Source organism: Cetorhinus maximus, chromosome 4 (assembly GCF_964194155.1).
Source record: "Cetorhinus maximus chromosome 4, sCetMax3.hap1.1, whole genome shotgun sequence".
NCBI lineage: Eukaryota > Metazoa > Chordata > Chondrichthyes > Lamniformes > Cetorhinidae > Cetorhinus > Cetorhinus maximus.
The window spans coordinates 138,955,325-138,974,681 of NC_135882.1; the positions used below are offsets into that span (position 1 = coordinate 138,955,325).

The 19,357-nt window shown below is 44.6% G+C and overlaps 1 protein-coding gene across 3 annotated transcripts in view; it reads right to left on the reverse strand.

Annotated features, from left to right (window-relative positions):
• Positions 1-19,357, reverse strand: part of LOC144679939 (corticotropin-releasing factor receptor 2-like) — a 305,817-nt gene that overhangs the window by 41,198 nt on the left and 245,262 nt on the right. For all 3 annotated transcript variants that reach the window (XM_078540927.1, XM_078540924.1, XM_078540926.1), the window contains one exon: positions 8,242-8,314. In XM_078540927.1, the coding sequence (XP_078397053.1) occupies positions 8,242-8,314 (73 nt within the window). The remainder of the gene's footprint in view (positions 1-8,241; positions 8,315-19,357) is intronic.

Sequence of the window (19,357 nt, forward strand, 5' to 3'; positions counted from 1 at the left end):
TTTGTTTCATTCCACCAACTCAACGCTTTGTACCATGTATGATATTCTATATGATTTACTGCTGTAATATCTCACATTGAAGAACCGGTTGATATCTTTCCCAAAGACCTTTTGTTGCTAATGCATATACCAGATCAATTTCTATCAGACTTTGTAAACCAAAAGAGGAGGAAATTGAGTGATACACTGGACTAGAAATGGCCTTTTCATTTCTGAGACCAGAACTCAAATACAATTCCTATCTTTTGAAGCACCCATAGAACCATAGAACCATAGAACACTACAGCACAGAAAACAGGCCATTCGGCCCTTCTAGTCTGTGCCAAAATATTATTCCGCTAATGCCATTGACCTGCACCCTTCTGGAATGTGGAATAAATAATCACAGGGACAGTTTAAATTCAGGCAAGAACATTTAAAAGTAAACTAGAGAGACAATTGAAGAACAATATTAAATGTGAAATAGAGGAAATGGGATTAGAGTAGATAGTTCAGTAGAGCTTGCAGTGGCACAGCAATGAGAAGCCAACCCCTCACCCCGCAGTGCTGAAATTTCAATGTTCACATGTGTGTTAGGCTGTGTAGGACATATCATCATGTATGTCTCCTCCCATGAACATTTGACAGGCATTTCAGCTAAAATCACAGTTGGGGATGGGTGTAGTGGTAAAATGATAACTTCAAGGTAGTGATACAAAAAAGTTTTTAAAATGTCTTACTTGTCTTGTTCCCCTATCACCTCTGTGCTCACTGACCTTCATTGGATGCCAGTCAAGCAACATCTTGATACTAACATTCACATCCTTGTTTTCAAATCCCTCCATGGCCTTGTCCCTCTCTATCTCTGTAATCTCCTCCAGTCCGAGGACCCTCTCATATATTTGCTCTCCTCTAATCCCGGCCAATCGAATGGCCGGCAGCTCCCATGTCCTAGCAGTGCCAGCGGGAGCGGTGATCACTGATGGGACTGCATCCAATCCCTAATGGCGATCGTTGATGGAGACAGAGGTACAAGTGAGTGGTAGGGTGGTTCATGCTAAGGACAGGCTGGCAGGCCTTGGCGCCGAGTTTGGCGGCAGAGGTGGACAGGGCAATTGGGGAGGGGAACCGTGGGAGTGGGAAGACCTGGGGAGGCCTTCAATGGGCATAGGGGGCTCAACAGTGCCTCCCCACTTTGCTGTGAAAGCTGCCGGGCTACACAGTTGGCGCCGACCTCCTCCTGTAGTGGCTAAAATCCCAGTGGGGTGGGAAGAGACCCTTTAAGCAGCCATTAATGCCTTTCTCGCCATGGGTAAAATTGCAATGGGGGCAGGGTCAGGTGAGTAAGCGCCAAGAACAGCTCCAATGGCATGGCATCCAATTTTATGTACAGCCCCCCTCCTGCCACCCCACTCCCCCAGGGGCTGTAACCTCCCAGCTATAGTCACTGATATTCTGCCCTCTCCCTTGCAGTAGAAGGTTGCGCACAACAGGTGGGAGAGGCAGATGAGGATGGAGGATCAGCAAGAATCTATTTCTTAGTGCCCTAAGCAGATAGTCTACAGGATCATGGGCACCAGTGACACACAGTTTGTGGCACCGGGCACTGCCAAGGCCATCTTGAATGATGGTAAGTTTCTGCCTTATGCATCTTCTTGACTCACTCGTCACCCTCATTCTGAAAGGTGCCTTGAAATGGAATGACCTGATACTCCCTCTTTCCCCCATACCTCTCTTCCCTCACCTCTACCCTCCCCTTAAGTTTTGTGCTTTTTAGGTAGCCAAGATTTTCTGGCTGCTCAACCACTACAACCTCAGGCAGGTGGTTGAGAGCAGGACGAGAGCTCTTAGGAAGAAACACGATCATTTGATCACAGCCACCAGCTCAGATACAGGAACTGTGCTCACCTTAAAAGCTAGTTTAGAGTTGGGATCCACATGTGGTGAGCCTCCAGGCAAGACTGGGGCTGCAGCCAAGCTAGGGGAATAGGCCAGGTCATGTGCAAACTGTCTGGAGTACATGGCCGCAAACCAGTTCTGCTACAGGTCCAGATGAGGACCATGTTGGCTATAGGAAAATGCTGATAAACATGGACACCATGATGTTTGGTGCATTGGCGGGCCGGCCAAATAGCCTACAATCACTGGCCAGGAAAATGGAGGAACCTGGCTCAACCCATGGCAGAGGGCATTGAGCAGACTTGGGGCCCACCCTTTACACCATGGTAGTGGTGGTCAAATCCATGGCAGCACTGCCAGACAGTCCATGGTTCAGTGTCTACTGGCTGCTCTCTCAGCTTCCATTGCAGAATAGGCAGAGACCTGCCGATGTTTCAGTGCTGCATCGGAAGCTCAGACAGAGGTCCTGAGACCCCTGGCTGCTGGTATGCAGGCTCAAACTGCTGTCATTAAACAGGAAATGCTGAAAAAGTTCAACAGGTCTGGCAGCATCTGTGAAAAGGGAAACAGAGTTAAGGTTTCAAGTTGATGAAAGGTGACCAACCTGAAACATGGAACGTTATGCTCTCAGGATATAAGTGTGAGTCAGGACCATTTCCAGGTCTCAACCCCGCTCTCACTGTTATGGTGCCCGCCTGGGAAATCTTCCCTTTTGGCCCTCCCCTTAAGTGGATGGTGAGGCTGCCCACTGGCCACTAATTGGTCAATTAGGGGAAAATCCAAGCTGGGTAACTTTTTCCTACAAAATGCAGGGTCATGACCATTTGTCCCCAATCCTGAGGTCCCAACCCAAAGCCCAAAATCCTACTCAGGGAGTCTAAATAGATGTACTGTAAGGAACTAGTGAGTCAATGTTGGGGGTGGGGAAATTTCTTCCAACTGAGGTGAAGTCTTACCATGCGGTCCTTCTCACTCCCTCCAGTTGCACATAGTGTACATGGTCTCCTCCCTTCTTCATCCTCCCATTAATCCTCTTCCTCCTCGCGAGGTCGCCTCCGGATCCCAAGAGATAGTGGCTTAGTCCTCACAATTGTAAGGTTATGGGGGACACAGCACACTAGCACAAAACTGGAGACCCTCTCAGGCATGTACTGCAATAAGCCTAGCTCCCACCAAGTGATCAAAGCAGCAGAATCTCAGCTTTTGGAGATTAATGGCTTTCTCAAAGGTGTTGCAGGTGGTTTAATAGTTGTCATTGAAGGTGTTTTGACCTCGTTGGTGGGATGGCAGAAGGAAGTCATTAGACATGTGTGGCAGGAGGTAACCCTTGTCGCCGAGCACCCATCCTGTTGTCTGTCTTGGAGGCCAGAAGGTGATAGGAATTGCTGGCTGCTGCAGAATAAAAGTGGATTGTGATGTATTGCTAATGTGTCCTGGTCCCACTTGGAAGGAACTAGTTGTGAAGAGAAAGGTTGACAGTGATCTTCACAGCCACTGGGACGGCCGTCCTCGCCCTAGTTTGAGGCTCCAGGTCTTCGTGAAGGGCGTGATGTAATTTTATCTCTACCTCCTGAAGCACTGCTCCTGGCCCATCCCAAGGTAGCACTGCTGCTCCCAGAAGGCTCTCGGAGTAAGGCATTCTAAGGAGAGCTCTCTTTCTCCTCCCTTCCATAGAAGGAGCTCTCTGCATCCTCCTCTGTATGTCCTGCTCATATCACAGAGCGTGTGGCACCGCATGCCTATGTAAGACAATGTAAATTTTCTGTTTTCTCTGGTCAACAGAAACCTTCAAACTCCTCCAGCAGCTCATCACAGTGCTTCCACTAACGTTGCCTCAGCACAAGTAAGTCAAAAGCACCTTAGCTGCAACTTGTTGAGTAGCCCTTTAAAATAGCACCAGAACAAGGGGCATCTTGCTTCCTAATGCTTGTTGTTTCAGGAGCAAATAAGGAAGGAGTTGCTGGCACATGCATTGACCAATTTTGGTACATTGACACTGTGATGCCATGATTGTGCGTGCGCCGCTACTTAGGGCACATGTAGAGGATATAACTGTATACTTGATTCACGCCACACAAGTTGCGCAGGAAATACTCAACAACACCTCCTAAACTACAAATCAACAGGTTTGCATCAACTGTGTTGCATTGATGAATTTTGTGCATCAATAGTTTTTTTAAATAGAAGATTTCCCTTCCAGGGTGTAATGTGGCACGTAAATCACTCCCTGTTGTTCAATAAACAATGGTTCTCCATATATGAAGATTAAGGGTTTCCATTCAAGCACCATTCTGCTTATGTGTGACCATCAGCACAGATGAAGACTCGAATGGTGGTATACCAGATAGGTCATGTTGCATGTGAGGTGCTCTGTGCCCACTTCCCAGTACCGGTATCAAAAGACATTGGTGACGAGATCTTTCCTTGATAGGCAATGACTGAATGTGAAAACTACAAGATAGACTGTATTAGCAGTTACAATGACACAGATATACTTGAAGGCATGATTAACTCCTGGGCATTTCTTCAGAAGCATCCTAATTAACAACATGCCCTGCTTGGTACGGCGTTGTATGAAAACAGACTTGCTGTAGTGACCGTCAACCAGAAAAACCTGATCTGACAGTCACCAATCATAGTACAATACTTTAAACCTGGCAAAAGTTATGGAATGTGCTTTCACATCGTCTCAGCAGTTCTATACCATCAGCTGCTAATATATACCACAAGGTGCTACTTTTTGTTCATTTTATCTCTCCTTTAAGGTCTTTCTTCATGTCCTGGCAAAATGTTAAGTATAATAGGCACTGATGACTTTCCATCTTTTCTTTGAGAATTTGTTACCCTTTATTCACTTTCATTGACCCACCCCTACCTGAAAGATCTGCCATCAATTCAGCATTTATAAAAGCTTGTAAGTGATCTGACATCAAATGTTGTAATTTGGAATCAGCATTGATCGCAGATCATTAAAACACTCATAGCTTTGATCGCAGATCATTGAAGCACTCGTAGCTGGCTTATGGAAGTGATCATTCATGTTTGGAAGTGATCATTAGGCACTAAGTGCAATCATTAGGCATCAAAGTGGCCAGGAGGGTATCAGTGCAGCTTCCTACATGTTATGAGGTGTCAGCTGTGGCTCAGTTCATAGCACCCTCGCCTTTGAATCAGAGGGTCGTGGGTTCATGTCCCACTCCTGGAAACCAAGAACTGTGATTGTACTCGAAAGGGTTGCAATCTGTGACTGTTGATAACTCGAAAGAGTTTCCTACATGTTATGAGGTGTCAGCTGTGGCTCAGTTCATAGCACCCTCGCCTTTGAATCAGAAGGTTGTGGGTTCATGTTCTACTCCCGGAAACCAAGAACTGTGAATGTACTCGAAAGAGTTACAATCTGTGACTGTTGATAACTCGAAAGAGTTACTGAGGTGTCAGCTGTGGCTCAGTTCATAGCACCCTCGCCTTTGAATCAGAGGGTTGTGGGTTCATGTCCCACTCCCGGAAACCAAGAACTGTGAATGTACTCAAAAGAGTTACAATCTGTGACTATTGATAACTCGAAAGAGTTTCCTACATGTTATGAGGTGTCAGCTGTGGCTCAGTTCATAGCACCCTCGCCTCTGAATCAGAGGGTTGTGGGTTTGTGTCCCACTCCCGGAAACCAAGAACTGTGATTGTACTCGAAAGAGTTGCAATCTGTGACTGTTGATAACTTGAAAGAGTTTCCTACATGTTATGAGGTGTCAGCTGTGGCTCAGTCCATAGCACCTTTGACTCAGAGGGTTGTGGGTTCATGTCTCACTCCTGGAAACCAAGAACTGTGGTTGTACTCGAAAGAGTTGCAATCTGTGACTGTTGATAACTCGAAAGAGTTTCAACAAATCTATTTTAGGTGTCAGCTGTGGCTCAGTTCATAGCACCCTCGCCTTTGAATCAGAGGGTTGTGGGTTCACGTCCCACTCCCGGAAACCAAGAACTGTGATTGTACTCGAAAGGGTTGCAATCTGTGACTGTTGATAACTCGAAAGAGTTTCCTACATGTTATGAGGTGTCAGCTGTGGCTCAGTTCATAGCACCCTTGCCTTTGAATCAGAGGGTTGTGGGTTCATGTCCCACTCCCGGAAACCAAGAACTGTGATTGTACTCGAAAGAGTTGCAATCTGTGACTGTTGATAACTCGAAAGAGTTTCCTACATGTTATGAGGTGTCAGCTGTGGCTCAGTTCATAGCACCCTTGCCTTTGAATCAGAGGGTTGTGGGTTCATGTCCCACTCCTGGAAACCAAGAACTGTGATTGTACTCGAAAGAGTTGCAATCTGTGACTGTTGATAACTCGAAAGAGTTTCAACAAATCTATTTTAGGTGTTAGCTGTGGCTCAGTTCATAGCACCCTCGCCTTTGAATCAGAGGGTTGTGGGTTCACGTCCCACTCCCGGAAACCAAGAACTGTGATTGTACTCGAAAGAGTTGCAATCTGTGACTGTTGATAACTCGAAAGAGTTTGATGAGTTTGAGGTGTCAGCTGTGGCTCAGTTCATAGCACCCTCGCCTTTGAATCAGAAGGTTGTGGGTTCATGTTCTACTCCCGGAAACCAAGAACTGTGAATGTACTCGAAAGAGTTACAATCTGTGACTGTTGATAACTCGAAAGAGTTACTGAGGTGTCAGCTGTGGCTCAGTTCATAGCACCCTCGCCTTTGAATCAGAGGGTTGTGGGTTCATGTCCCACTCCCGGAAAAACCAAGAACTGTGATTGTACTCGAAAGAAGTTGCAATCTGTGACTGTTGGTAACTCGAAAGAGTTTCCTGCATGTTATGAGGTGTCAGCTGTGGCTCAGTTCATAGCACCCTCGCCTTTGAATCAGAGGGTTGTGGGTTCATGTCCCACTCCCGGAAACCAAGAACTGTGATTGTACTCGAAAGAGTTGCAATCTGTGACTGTTGATAACTTGAAAGAGTTTCCTACATGTTATGATGGGAAAAATAAACAAACCTTACCACTTATTTTCAAAATTTTTCCCAAGAACTTCCCTCATCCGTTTCATTTCAACTGACATGATACCACTTCCTTCTGATCATTCTCTGGGGCCTCTGCTGTGCCTACTCTACCAGGGTCACCAACTCTGAGGGTAAACCAGGGACACTTCGCCGGGGGCGGGGGAGATAGCGGGGTAAAGAAATAGTCAAGAATGTAAGTAACAAAGTAAATGTGGCACCATTGAGAAGTAACAGTGCAGTGGAATTAAATTAAAAGTATGCAATGATATAAGAAAGCTAGCAACTCACCAAGGCTCCTCGACAGCACCTTCCAAACCTGTGACCTCTATCACTTAAAAGGACAAGGGCAGCAGATGCATGGGAACACCACCACTTGTAAGTTCTTCTCCAAACCACACACTATCCTGACTCGCCATTCCTTCACTGTCGCTGAGTCAAAATCCTGGAACTCCCTTCCTAATAGCCCCTGTCTACTTGGTCGTTGTTCTCGAGTATCTGATCACCGAGATCCAGGCAGGCAATGTGGCCCGGGACGACAAGAAGACCCGCATCATCCTCCAGCACCCGCAGCTTGCCATCAGCAATGACGAGGAGCTCAGCAAGCTGCCAGGAGAAGTCACCATAGCCCAGGGCAAAGTGCTCCCCAACATCCATTAACCACAACAACAATTTGCATTTATTTAACATGGTTTATCTAGCAAAATGTTCCAAAATAATCATCAAAAATGTGGCTGCCAAGTAAAAGAAGGAGTTATTATGAGGGCGATCAACAGCAAGAGACAGTGTCAAGGAGCATAAGAAGCCTTTCCAAAATGGCGACAATCGTATCACGACATCTTGTGTCAGACCGGCACAAAACGACTTTAAAATGAAACTCGTGACACTAAACGAGTATATAGGCCCCACTGAATGAACAAACGTTAAAGCGAAACAATGTAAAATGGGGCAATTTTAAAACGGGCACTTACTGTAATTTAAATAAGCTGATTCATGGACTGTAAGTACTATTTGCGCTTTCAGGCAGTATTTGCATTAGTTCATAACCTTTGAGACACAAAATGTACTGACAGGGAAAATCAGCCCCTGGATATCATATGTGGGATGACTCTATTCCCCAGCAATAATTCCCTCATCTTGGATGACCACAATGGTCTCAGAAAAATCCAACCAGAATTAATTTATGCCACACAATAATAATCATTATAGTTAAAAGTGATAATAGGACCAATTTTAGGAAATTTCGCTCCTATCAGGTCAAAAGGTCAAGGTGAGCAAATCTACTATTTCCCTATGCCAGCAGGTGAGGCCCCGAAACAGTTACACAATGTGTTCATATCTACACTACTGTATTTACACACTTACCAGCAGTACGAGTATCACTGGACCCTGATAGATGTAGTCGATATATTTCCCTGGTGCTTTTCCAAACCAGCACCTGCAAACAACAAGATTCATATTAATTGCTTCTGGCTTTGTGCCAGCACAATCACTGTGCTGGCAGACGGAGTTATTCAGATGATTTACAAGTAGCAATTTAAAAATAAAATGGCACAAAGTTAAAGGCGATGACAGGGAAAAAGAAGCACTAATCATTCTCTGTACTGTAACTTTTGTAATGTCCCCACGTACTTTGATTTACAGAAGTGGGACTTTCTGGTGGTACTTTGTCAATGCAGCTAAAATGCTTCAAATAAATCCCCTTCACCGTTCGGTTACAATAACTGGTTACAAAATGCAGATGGTAGACTCAATTGCAGCTAAACATTATGCAGAGTTAAGCTAGAAGATCCCCTGTTTGTGCTGTTTAATGTCAGGGCAGCAGTTGGATTGCTATTTGGGTTGAGCAGAGAGTCACCCAGAAACCCTGCTTTGGACCCCTGTTAGAAAGTTCACATGTGTGGGTGGAGAATAGGTTTGGGCGCAGTTGTGATGACCCCCGTAGTCAATTAGACTGAGACCACTGTCTAGATTCCCTCATGAAGAATCAGAAGTTGGCTGGACTACCGTAAAGGGACGGCAACTGCAAGAAAATTGCAAAAGACAAAGAAAAATTGATGATGTAAGAATCGAACCATCACTCAATAAATGCACCGTTGTAATTTAAGCATAGAATCATATCGACAACTATTTTCCTTTTCCCGATATTTGACCTATCCCACTGGACAGATCACATTCTAATCAGATTTTTTTTTTGTAGTAGGTTGGCCATCTCAATTTGTTTGGATTCTGTTGAAGGATTGGAACAAAGAAACATTTAGCTAAAAAAAGCTGCAAATAACCACACTCCTGTCGAAATTTTCCCCCTATCTTAGAGGTTGGAGGAAGCAAGACGACACCATGGTCTTTCAAAAGGTATGCTACTGTACATATTGGATCCACTAACCTCCTCTGTTTGTCTTTACGAGTGGAATAAATACAGAATATTTGAAATAACTTAATGTTTTATTCATTGCTCTCCTCTCCTTTTCTGAAGGCTCTGATTTCTAGCTAGGTATGGTCCCATGGGCATTGACCATAATGTTGTTCCCAGTCTCTGTTGTGGAAATATTGACTGCTGCATCTGCCTTCATATCAATAGTGCCAGCTTTTGAAAAATACATCATTGGACATGAGGTGCTTTGGCATGTCAAGGTTGTGAAAGATGTTGCATAAAAGCCAATAATTCCTCCTTCCTCCCTTTCCTCAATCAGGTATTCATCCAATATGTTAATGTCAGAATTCCCCATTCTCTGCCAAATTGAATAGAATCAAGAAGTAGGGAACTTATGCAAAACCTGTATTGAAGCTTGGTTAGACCACAGTTAAGGGTAGTCCATGCAGCTCCATTCACCATTTTACAAAAATGATATAGAGTATTTGGAGAAGGTGCAGAGATTTACAAGGATGAAACCAGGAATGAGTGGGTATACATATCAGGGAAGGATTGATAGGCTTGGTCTCTTTTCTCTTGAAAGAAGACAGAGAGATAACCTAATAGAGGCGTTTAAAATTATTAAACATTTTGATAAGAGTGGTGACGAAAGAATGTGTCCCTTTGTGGGAAAGAGTATAACAAGAGCCCATCAATATAAGATACACCAAGAAGATACACCGAGGTTCTTGAGCAAATTGATATAGGGAGTGACAAGGTATTGGAGGTGTTGGCAGGCTTAAAAGTGGACAAATATCCAGGACTGGATGATTTGTGTCCCAGATTGCTGAGGGAGGCAAAGGAGGAGATCACAGGGGCTCTGACCCAAATTTTTAATTCCTCTCTGGCCACAGGGGAGGTGCCAGAGGACTGGAGAACAGCTAATGTGGTTCCACTATTTAAGAAGGGTTGTAGAGATAAGCCAGGGAACTACAGGCCAGTGAGTCTCACGTCAGTGGTAGGGAAACTATTGGAGAAAATTCTGAAGGAGAGAATCTGTCTCCACTTGGAGAGGCAAGGTTTGATCAGGGATAGTTAGCATGGCTTTGTCAGAGGGAGGTCATGCCTAACAAATTTGATTCAATTTTTTGAGGAGGTGACCAGGTGTGTAGATGAGGGTAGTGTAGTTGATGTAGTTTATATGGGTTTCAGCAAAGCCTTTGACAAGGTCCCACATGGGAGACTTATAAAGAAGGCAAATGCACATGGGATACAGGATAATTTGAAAAGGTGGATTCAAAATTGGCTTAGTTGTAGGAGACAGAGGGTGATGATAGAAGGATGCTTTAGTGACTGGAAGCCAGTGTCCAGTGGTGTGCCACAGGGATCTGTGCTGGGTCCCCTATTATTCGTCATTTATATAAACGACATAGATGACTATGTTTGCGGATGACACAAAGATTGGCCGGGTGGTTAACAGTGAGGTTGAGTGTCTTGGGCTACAGAAAGATATAGACGGGATGGTCAAATGGGCAGATAAGTGGAAGATGGAATTTAACCCTGATAAGTGTGAGGTGATACACTTTGGAAGGAATAATTTGACAAGGAAGTATTCAATGAACGGCATGACACTAGGAAGTTCTGAGGAACAAGGCGTGTGTGTCCATAGATCTCTGAAGGCAGAGGGGCATGTTAGAGGAGTGGTGAAAAAGGCATTTGGGACACTTGCCTTTATCAATCGAGGCATAGATTACAAAAGTAGGGAGGTCATGTTGGAGTTGTGTAGAACCTTGGTGAGACCACAGCTGGAGTACTGTGTGCAGTTCTGGTCGCCACATTATAGGAAGGATGTGATTGCACTGGAGGGGGTGCAGAGGAGATTCACCAGGATGTTGCCTGGGATGAAACATTTAAGTTATGAAGAGAGGTTGGATAGACTTGGGTTGTTTTCGTTGGAGCAGAGAAGACTGAGGTGTGACCTGATCGAGGTGTACAAGATTATGAGGGGCATGGACAGGGTGGATAGGGAGCAGCTGTTCCCCTTAGTTGAAGGGTCAGTCACGAGGGGACACAAGTTCAAGGTGAGGGGCGGGAGGTTTAGGGGGGATGTGAGGAAAAACCTTTTTACCCAGAGGGTGGTGATGGTCTGGAATACACTGCCTGGGAGGGTGGTGGAGGTGGGTTGCCTTTAAAATGTACCCAGATGAGCACTTGGCACATCATAACATTCAAGGCTATGGGCCAAGTGCTGGTAAATGGGATTAAGTAGGTAGGTCAGGTGTTTCTCACGTGTCAGTGTAGACTCAGTGGGCCAAAAGGCCTGTTCTGCACAGTGTGATTCTGTGATTCTGAAATCCAATAAGAAATTCAGAAGAAATTTCTTTACCCAGAGTGGTAAGATTGTGAAAATCAGCTACCACAGGGATTGGTTGAAGTGAATAGTATAGATGCATTTAAGGGGAAGGTAGACTGAGGAAAAAGGGAATGTATGGTTACAATGGTAGATTTAGGTGAGCAAAGATGGGAGGACGCTTGAGTGGAGCATAAACACCAGCATGGACCGGTTCGGCTGAATGGCCTGCTTCTGTACCGTATATCCTATGTAACATCTTGAATGTGTCGAGAGTGGATTAGTTTTCAAGGGAAGAGTACCTGAGGCCAGAGGCATTTGAAACAGCTTGATAATTAATGTAAACGCAAAATACTGCAGATGTTGGAGATCTGAACATAGTAACACAGGAGCAGGAGTAGGCCATTCAGCCACTTGAGCCTGCTCTGCCATTCAACTAGATCATGGCTGATCATCTACCTCAACACCATTCCCTGCACTATCCCCATATCGCATGATGTCATTATTATGTAGAAATCTATCAATCTCGGACTTGAATATACTCAATGACTGAGCTTCCACAGCCTTTTGTGCTAGAAAATTCCAAAGATTTACTACCCTCTAAGTGAAGAAATCCCTCCTCAACTCAGTCCTAAATAGGTTGCCCCTTAATCTGAGACTGTGACCCTGTTTCTAGTCCTCCAGGGTGGGGAAAACATTCTTTCAGCGTCTACCCTGTCTAGCCCCTTAAGAATTTTGTAAGTTTCAATGAGATCACCGCTCTTTCTTCTAAATTCTAGAGAATACAGCTCAGTCTCCTCAACATCTCCTCATAGGACAGTTCCGCCATCTCAGGAATTAGTGAACCTCCGCTGCAGTCCCTTTATAGCAAGTGTATCCCATGTAGGTAAGGCAACCAAAACTGTACACAATACTCCAGGTGCAGTCACCAAGGTTTTATACAATTGAAGCAAGACGTTTTTACCCCTGTACTCAAATCATCTTGTGATAAAGGCCAAAATACCATTTGTCTTCCGAATTGCTTGCTGCACCTGCATGTTATATTTCAGTGACTTATGAACAAGGGCACCCAAGTCCCTTTGGACATCAACACTTCCCAATCTCTCACCATTTAAGAAATACTCTGCATCTCAGTTCCTCCTACCAAAATGGATAACCTCACATCTACCCACATTATATTTAATCTTCCATGTTCTTGCCCACTCACTAAGTCTGTCCAAATCCCCTTGAAGTCTCTTTGCATCATCCTAGATTTTGCCATCCATAAACTTGGAAATATTACATTTGGTACCCACACCCAAATCATTGATACAGATTGTGAACAGTTGAGGCCCAACCACTGATCCTTGGGGTACCACACTAGTCACAGCCTGCCAATCTGAGAATCACCCATTTATTCCTACTCTCTGTTTTCTGCCTGTTAGCCAACCCTAAGTCCATGCCAATATATTACTCCATATCCCATGTACTGTAATTTTGTTTACTAACCTCCTATTGGGACCTTATCGAAAGCCTTCTGAAAATCCAAATACACCACATCCACTGGTTCCCCCTTATCCATTCTGCTAGTTTTTTCCTCAAAAATGTCCAACAGATTTGTCAAACATGATTTCCCTTTCATAAATCCATCTTGACTCTGCCTATTCAAGTCATTATTTTCTAAGTGTCCAGTTATCACACCCATTATAATAGATTCAAGTATTTTCCCTAAAACTGACATCAGGCTAACAGGTCTGTAGTTTTCCATTTTACCTCTCCCTTCTTTCTTGAACAGTGGGGTTACATTTCCAATCTTCCAATCTGCAGGCACCATTCCAGAATCTATAGAATTATGAAAGATGATCACCAATGCGTGCACTATCTCTTTAGTCATCTCTTTCAACAATCTGTGATGTAGATCATTGGGTCAGGGAGATTTATCAAATTTCAGTCATTCATTTCTCCAGTACTACTTTTTAACCAATACTAATTTGTTTCTGTCCCACATTCCCGCTAGACCCTTGGTTCTCTAGTGTTTCTGGGAGGTTTTTTGTATCTTCCTCCATGAGGACAGACACAAAGTAATTATTTAGCTTCCCTGCCATTTCTGAAATAAAAACAGAAAGTGCTAGAAAAACTCAGCAGGTCAGGCAGCATCTGTGAAGAGAGAAACAGAGTCAATGTTTTGAGTCCAATATGACTTTTCTTTAGATAATTATTGGGAGGGGTTGATATTTTGGAGGGATGAGATCAAAATGGGCCAAAGAGACTTCTTAACAAAAACAACTTACATTTATGTAGTGCCTTTAATGTAGAAAAATGCTGCAAGTGCCTTCTCAGAGAGGTATTCAGAAAAAACTTACACGTAGAAATTTAGATGATAAGAGTGGTCACATAGGCAAATTTGGTGCAAGACCAAAGGTAATATTTTCACTAAAATATCCACATGTGCTGTGATGACACCTAACATCTGCAAAATCTCTATTGACCCATCCACTACTTCTGTGCTTCCAGAGTGCTTTCTCAATATCCAATCTTTTCTGAACTACAATTTCTTTCAGTAGACCTTGGTGAGACTAAAGTCATCATCTTTTGCCCTACCACAGACTCATCATCTTTAGCAATGCTTCCATCCCCTTCCCAGGCCACTGTCTCAAGATGAGCCAGACTGTTCACGAACTTGATGTCTTATTTGAACCTGAACTAAGTTTCTAACTCCATATCAAAACACTTACATAATATCACCTTCTCCCCCAACCTCGCCTCAGCCCTCAGCTGCAGGAATTTTCATCCTTTATCACCTCTGGATGAGACTGTTCAAATATTCTCTTGTCCTGCTTTCCATCCTTATTTTTCTATTAACTTTAGCTCATCCAAAAATCTGTTGTCTCTATCCTATCTTGCATCAAGTCCTGCTCACTCATCTTCTTTCTGCTTTATGGCATACATTAGTTCCCAATTTGCTTGTGTTTAAATCTCTTGAATGACTTGTCTCTCTAACCTACTCCATCTCTGCAATCCCTCCGGGACTATCTCTTCTTCTAACACTTGCCTCTTGAGCATCGCCCCTCTCTTCACCCCACCACTGGTGGCTGCATTTTTAGCTGTCCAGGTTCCGCACTCTGGAATTCTCTCCCTAAACACTTCAGCCTCTCAATCACTCTCTCTTCCATTCAGCCTGTCTTTGAAACCAATCCCTTTGAGCAAGCTTTTGGTCACTTCCTCCGAATATCTACTTCTTTACCATTAAACCCCACCCCTCCCTTAACAGATTAACTGCCTGTTTATCCCATTGCTGATTATGAGATGTAGCTGCTTAACGACAGGAGTATAACCAAAAGTAATGAATGGTGATGAGTGCAATAAAATGTTTTGATGATGTGATAACATGCTTCATAAATCCAAGCTTTTAAATTACATATTTGGCAATCACCGTTGCAGAACACTGCATTCTCCTCTCAGTAATTTCAGTTAACAGTATTTGAATATTCAGGGTATGTGCGTGCACACATGTATATATGCACATGTGCATGTATATGTACATGCAGCATTTGTGTAGGTGTGAATATATATGTGTTTATGTACATAATATTTGTATCTGTGAACACATGGATATATTACTGTATTAAAGTTCTAACCACATTGAGGGAGCATAAGGACTGCAGTGGTTCAGGAAGAATCACAGAATCGCAGAATCACACAGTGCAGAAGAGGCCCTTCAGCCCATCAAGTCTGCACTGACACGTGAGAAACACCTGATTTACCTATTTAATCCCATTTACCAGCACTTGGCCCATAGCCTTGAATGTTATGATGTGCCAAGTGCTCATCCAGGTATTTTCTAAAGGATGTGAGGCAACCCGCCTCCACCACCCTCCCAGGCAGCGCATTCCAAACCGTCACCACCCTCTGGGTAAAAAAGTTTTTCCTCACATCCCCCTTAAACCTCCCGCCCCTCACCTTGAACTTATGTCCCCTTGTGACTGACCCTTCAACTAAGGGGAACAGCTGCTCCCTATCCACCCTGTCCATGCCTCTAATGATCTTGTACACCTTGATCAGATCACCCCTCAGTCTTCTCTGCTCCAATGAAAATAACCCAAGTCTATCCAACCTCTCTTCGTAACTTAAATGTTTCATCCCAGGCAACATCCTGGTGAATCTCCTCTGCACCCCCTCCAGTGCAATCACATCCTTCCTATAATGTGGCGACCAGAACTGCACACAGTACTCCAGCTGTGGCCTCACCAAGGTTCTACACAACTCCAACATGACCTCCCTACTTTTGTAATCTATGCCTCGATTGATAAAGGCAAGTGTCCCATATGCCTTTTTCACCATCCCACTAACATGCCCCTCCGCCTTCAGAGATCTATGGACACACATGCCAAGGTCCCTTTGTTTCTTAGAACTTCCTAGTGTCATGCCGTTCATTCAATACTTCCTTGTCAAATTACTCCTTCCAAAGTGTATCACCTCACACTTTTCAGGGTTAAATTCCATCTTCCACTTATCTGCCCATTTGACCATCCCGTCTATATCTTCCAGTAGCCCAAGACACTCAACCTCACTATTAACCACGCAGCCAATCTTTGTGTCATCCGCAAACTTACTAATCAACAAACACCTTCTTAGCGGTAAATGGAGATGGACACATCCCAAGAATTAATATGTTGAAAAAATGTGTGTGTTTGGCTTGCTAGGCTGTTTCATAGGGCAGTTCAGAGTCAATCTGATTGCTGTGGGTCTGGAATCATGTGTAGGCCAGACCAGGTAAGGATAGTTGATATCTCTCCCTAAAGGATATTAGTGAAGCAGATGGGTTTTTACAACAATCTATGGTAGTTTTATGGTGACCAATACTGAGTCTAGCTTTCAATTCCAGATTTTTATTGAATTTATTTATTAATTGAAAGCAAATGTGTGTATGTTTATATGTAAGTACAAGTGTACATGCATGTGTGTATGTGTCCATGTATGTTTCTGTGTAATGGAAGCAGAAGGTTAGTTTCCTTTTCAAATTGAAATCAACTCAACAAGACCAATCAAGGAATGACAGAACAGGCGAACTGGCACATTTTGTTATCAGCACTGACATTAGCTGCCCTGATGGTAAATATAAAACGGAATCGTGGGGCAGGATTTTCCGCTGAGCAGCCAGCTACGAGCCTGACCCACTCGAGCATAAAATGACACGCGATGATGTCGGGCGAGCGTCCCGACGTCATCGTGCACTTGCGCGATATTTTGCTCGGCGGCTGCGCGCGGGAGGCCGCAATGCGCACGCCGACAATTAACAGGCCTATTAGGGCCATTAAAGTAACAATTGAATGAAATTTTCGCTGCCTGTTCAACCTCACGGTTGGGGGTGGGGTGGGGAGGCAAAAAGGCCAAGTGGCCTTTGGATTTTTTTAGGAAACCTCATTCATGGGCGGGTCGAGGTGTCTAACAGCAATCAAAAATTAAATAGAACTTAAAATTTCATTCATGACATGCCCCTGCTTGTGTGACAGAGTCACATGAGGGGACAGGTTTTTAACAGTGGTGACCTTTTTATTTTTGAGTTTTTAAACCTTCAGCTCCCTGGGGCACAGAGCTGCCTCAGGAAGCTTTCCAAAACAAAAACAGAATTACCTGGAAAAACTCAGCAGGTCTGGCAGCATCGGTGGAGAAGAAATCAGTTAACGTTTCGAGCCTTCACGGCCCTTCGGCAGAACTGAAGCATAGTTAGGAGAAAGGAGAAATATAAGCTGGTCTAAGGTGGGGGGGGGCGGGGGGAGAGAGAAGTTGAGGGTGTGGTGATTGTGGAGATAAGCAAGCAGTGATAGGAGCAGATAATCAAAAGATGTCACAGACAAAAGGATCAAAGAGGTGTTGAAGGTGGTGATATTTGTCTAAGAAAAGTGCTAATTAAGAATGGAAGACAGGACACTCAAAGTACAGCTCTAGTGGGGGTGGGGTGGAAAGACTAACAAGGTTTTAGTTTTAGATTTTAAAATAATGGAAATAGGTGGGGAAAGAAGAATCTATATAAATTATTGAAAAAAAAGGGGTGGGGGGGGGGCGAGAAACGGGGTGGGGATGGGGGGAGGGGGAGTTTAAGATCTAAAGTTGTTGAATTCAATATTCAGCCCGGAAGGCTGTAAAGTGCCTAGTTGGAAGATGAGGTGCTGTTCCTCCAGTTTGCGTTGGGCTTCACTGGAACAATGCAGCAAGCCAAGGATAGACATGTGGGCAAGAGAACAGGGTGGAGTGTTAAAATGGCAAGCGACAGGGAGGTTTGGGTCTTTCTTGCGGACAGACCGCAGGTGTTCTGCAAAACGGTCGCCCAGTTTGCGTTTGGTCTCTCCAATGTAGAGGAGACCGCATTGGGAGCAACGAATGCAGTAGACTAAGTTAGGGGAAATGCAAGTGAAATTCTGCTTCACTTGAAAGGAGTGTTTGGGCCCTTGGACGGTGAGGAGAGAGGAAGTGAAGGGGCAGGTGTTGCATCTTCTGCGTGGGCATGGGGAGGTGCCATAGGTGGGGGTTGAGGAGTAGGGGGTGATGGAGGAGTGGACCAGGGTGTCCCGGAGGGAATGATCCCTGTGGAATGCCGTCAGGGGGGGTGAAGGGAAGATGTGTTTGGTGGTGGCATCATGCTGGAGTTGGCAGAAATGGCGGAGGATGATCCTTTGAATGCGGAGGCTGGTGGGGTGATAAGTGATGACAAGGGGGACCCTATCATGTTTCTGGGAAGGAGGAGAAGGCGTGAGGGAGGATGCGCGGGATATGGGCCGGACACGGTTGAGGGCCCTGTCAACGACCGTGGATGGAAAACCTCGGTTAAGGAAGAAGGAGGACATGTCAGAGGAGCTGTTTTTGAAGGTAGCGTCATCAGAACAGATGCGACGGAGGCGAAGGAACTGAGAGAATGGGATGGAGTCTTTACAGGAAGCGGGGTGTGAGGAGCTGTAGTCGAGGTAGCTGTGGGAGTCGGTAGGCTTGTAATGGATATTGGTGGACAGTCTATCACCAGAAATTGAGACAGAGAGGTCAAGGAAGGGAAGAGAAGTGTGCCGTTTTGCAGAACACCTGTGGTCTGTCCGCGAGAAAGACCCAAACCTCCCTGTCGCTTGCCATTTTAACACTCCACCCTGTTCTCTTGCCCACATGTCTGTCCTTGGCTTGCTGCATTGTTCCAGTGAAGCCCAACGCAAACTGGAGGAACAGCACCTCATCTCCCGCTAGGCACTTTACAGCCTTCCGGGCTGAATATTGAATTCAACAACTTTAGATCTTAAACTCCCCCTCCCCCCATCCCCACCCCGTTTCTCCCCCCTCCCCTTTTTTTTCAATAATTTATATAGATTCTTCTTTCCCCACCTATTTCCATTATTTTTAAATCTAAAACTAAAACCTTGTTAGTCTTTCCACCCCACCCCACTAGAGCTGTACTTTGAGTGTCCTGTCTTCCATTCTTAATTAGCACTTTTCTTAGACAAATATCACCACCTTCAACACCTCTTTGATCCTTTTGTCTGTGACATCTTTTGATTATCTGCTCCTATCACTGCTTGCTTATCTCCACAACCACCCCACCCTCAACTTCTCTCCCCCCGCCCCCCACCTTAGACCAGCTTATATTTCTCCTTTCTCCTAACTATGCTTCAGTTCTGCCGAAGGGCCGTGAAGGCTCGAAACGTTAACTGATTTCTTCTCCACCGATGCTGCCAGACCTGCTGAGTTTTTCCAGGTAATTCTGTTTTTGTTTTGGATTTCCAGCATCCGCAGTAGCTTTTAGCTTTTTGTTTTTATCA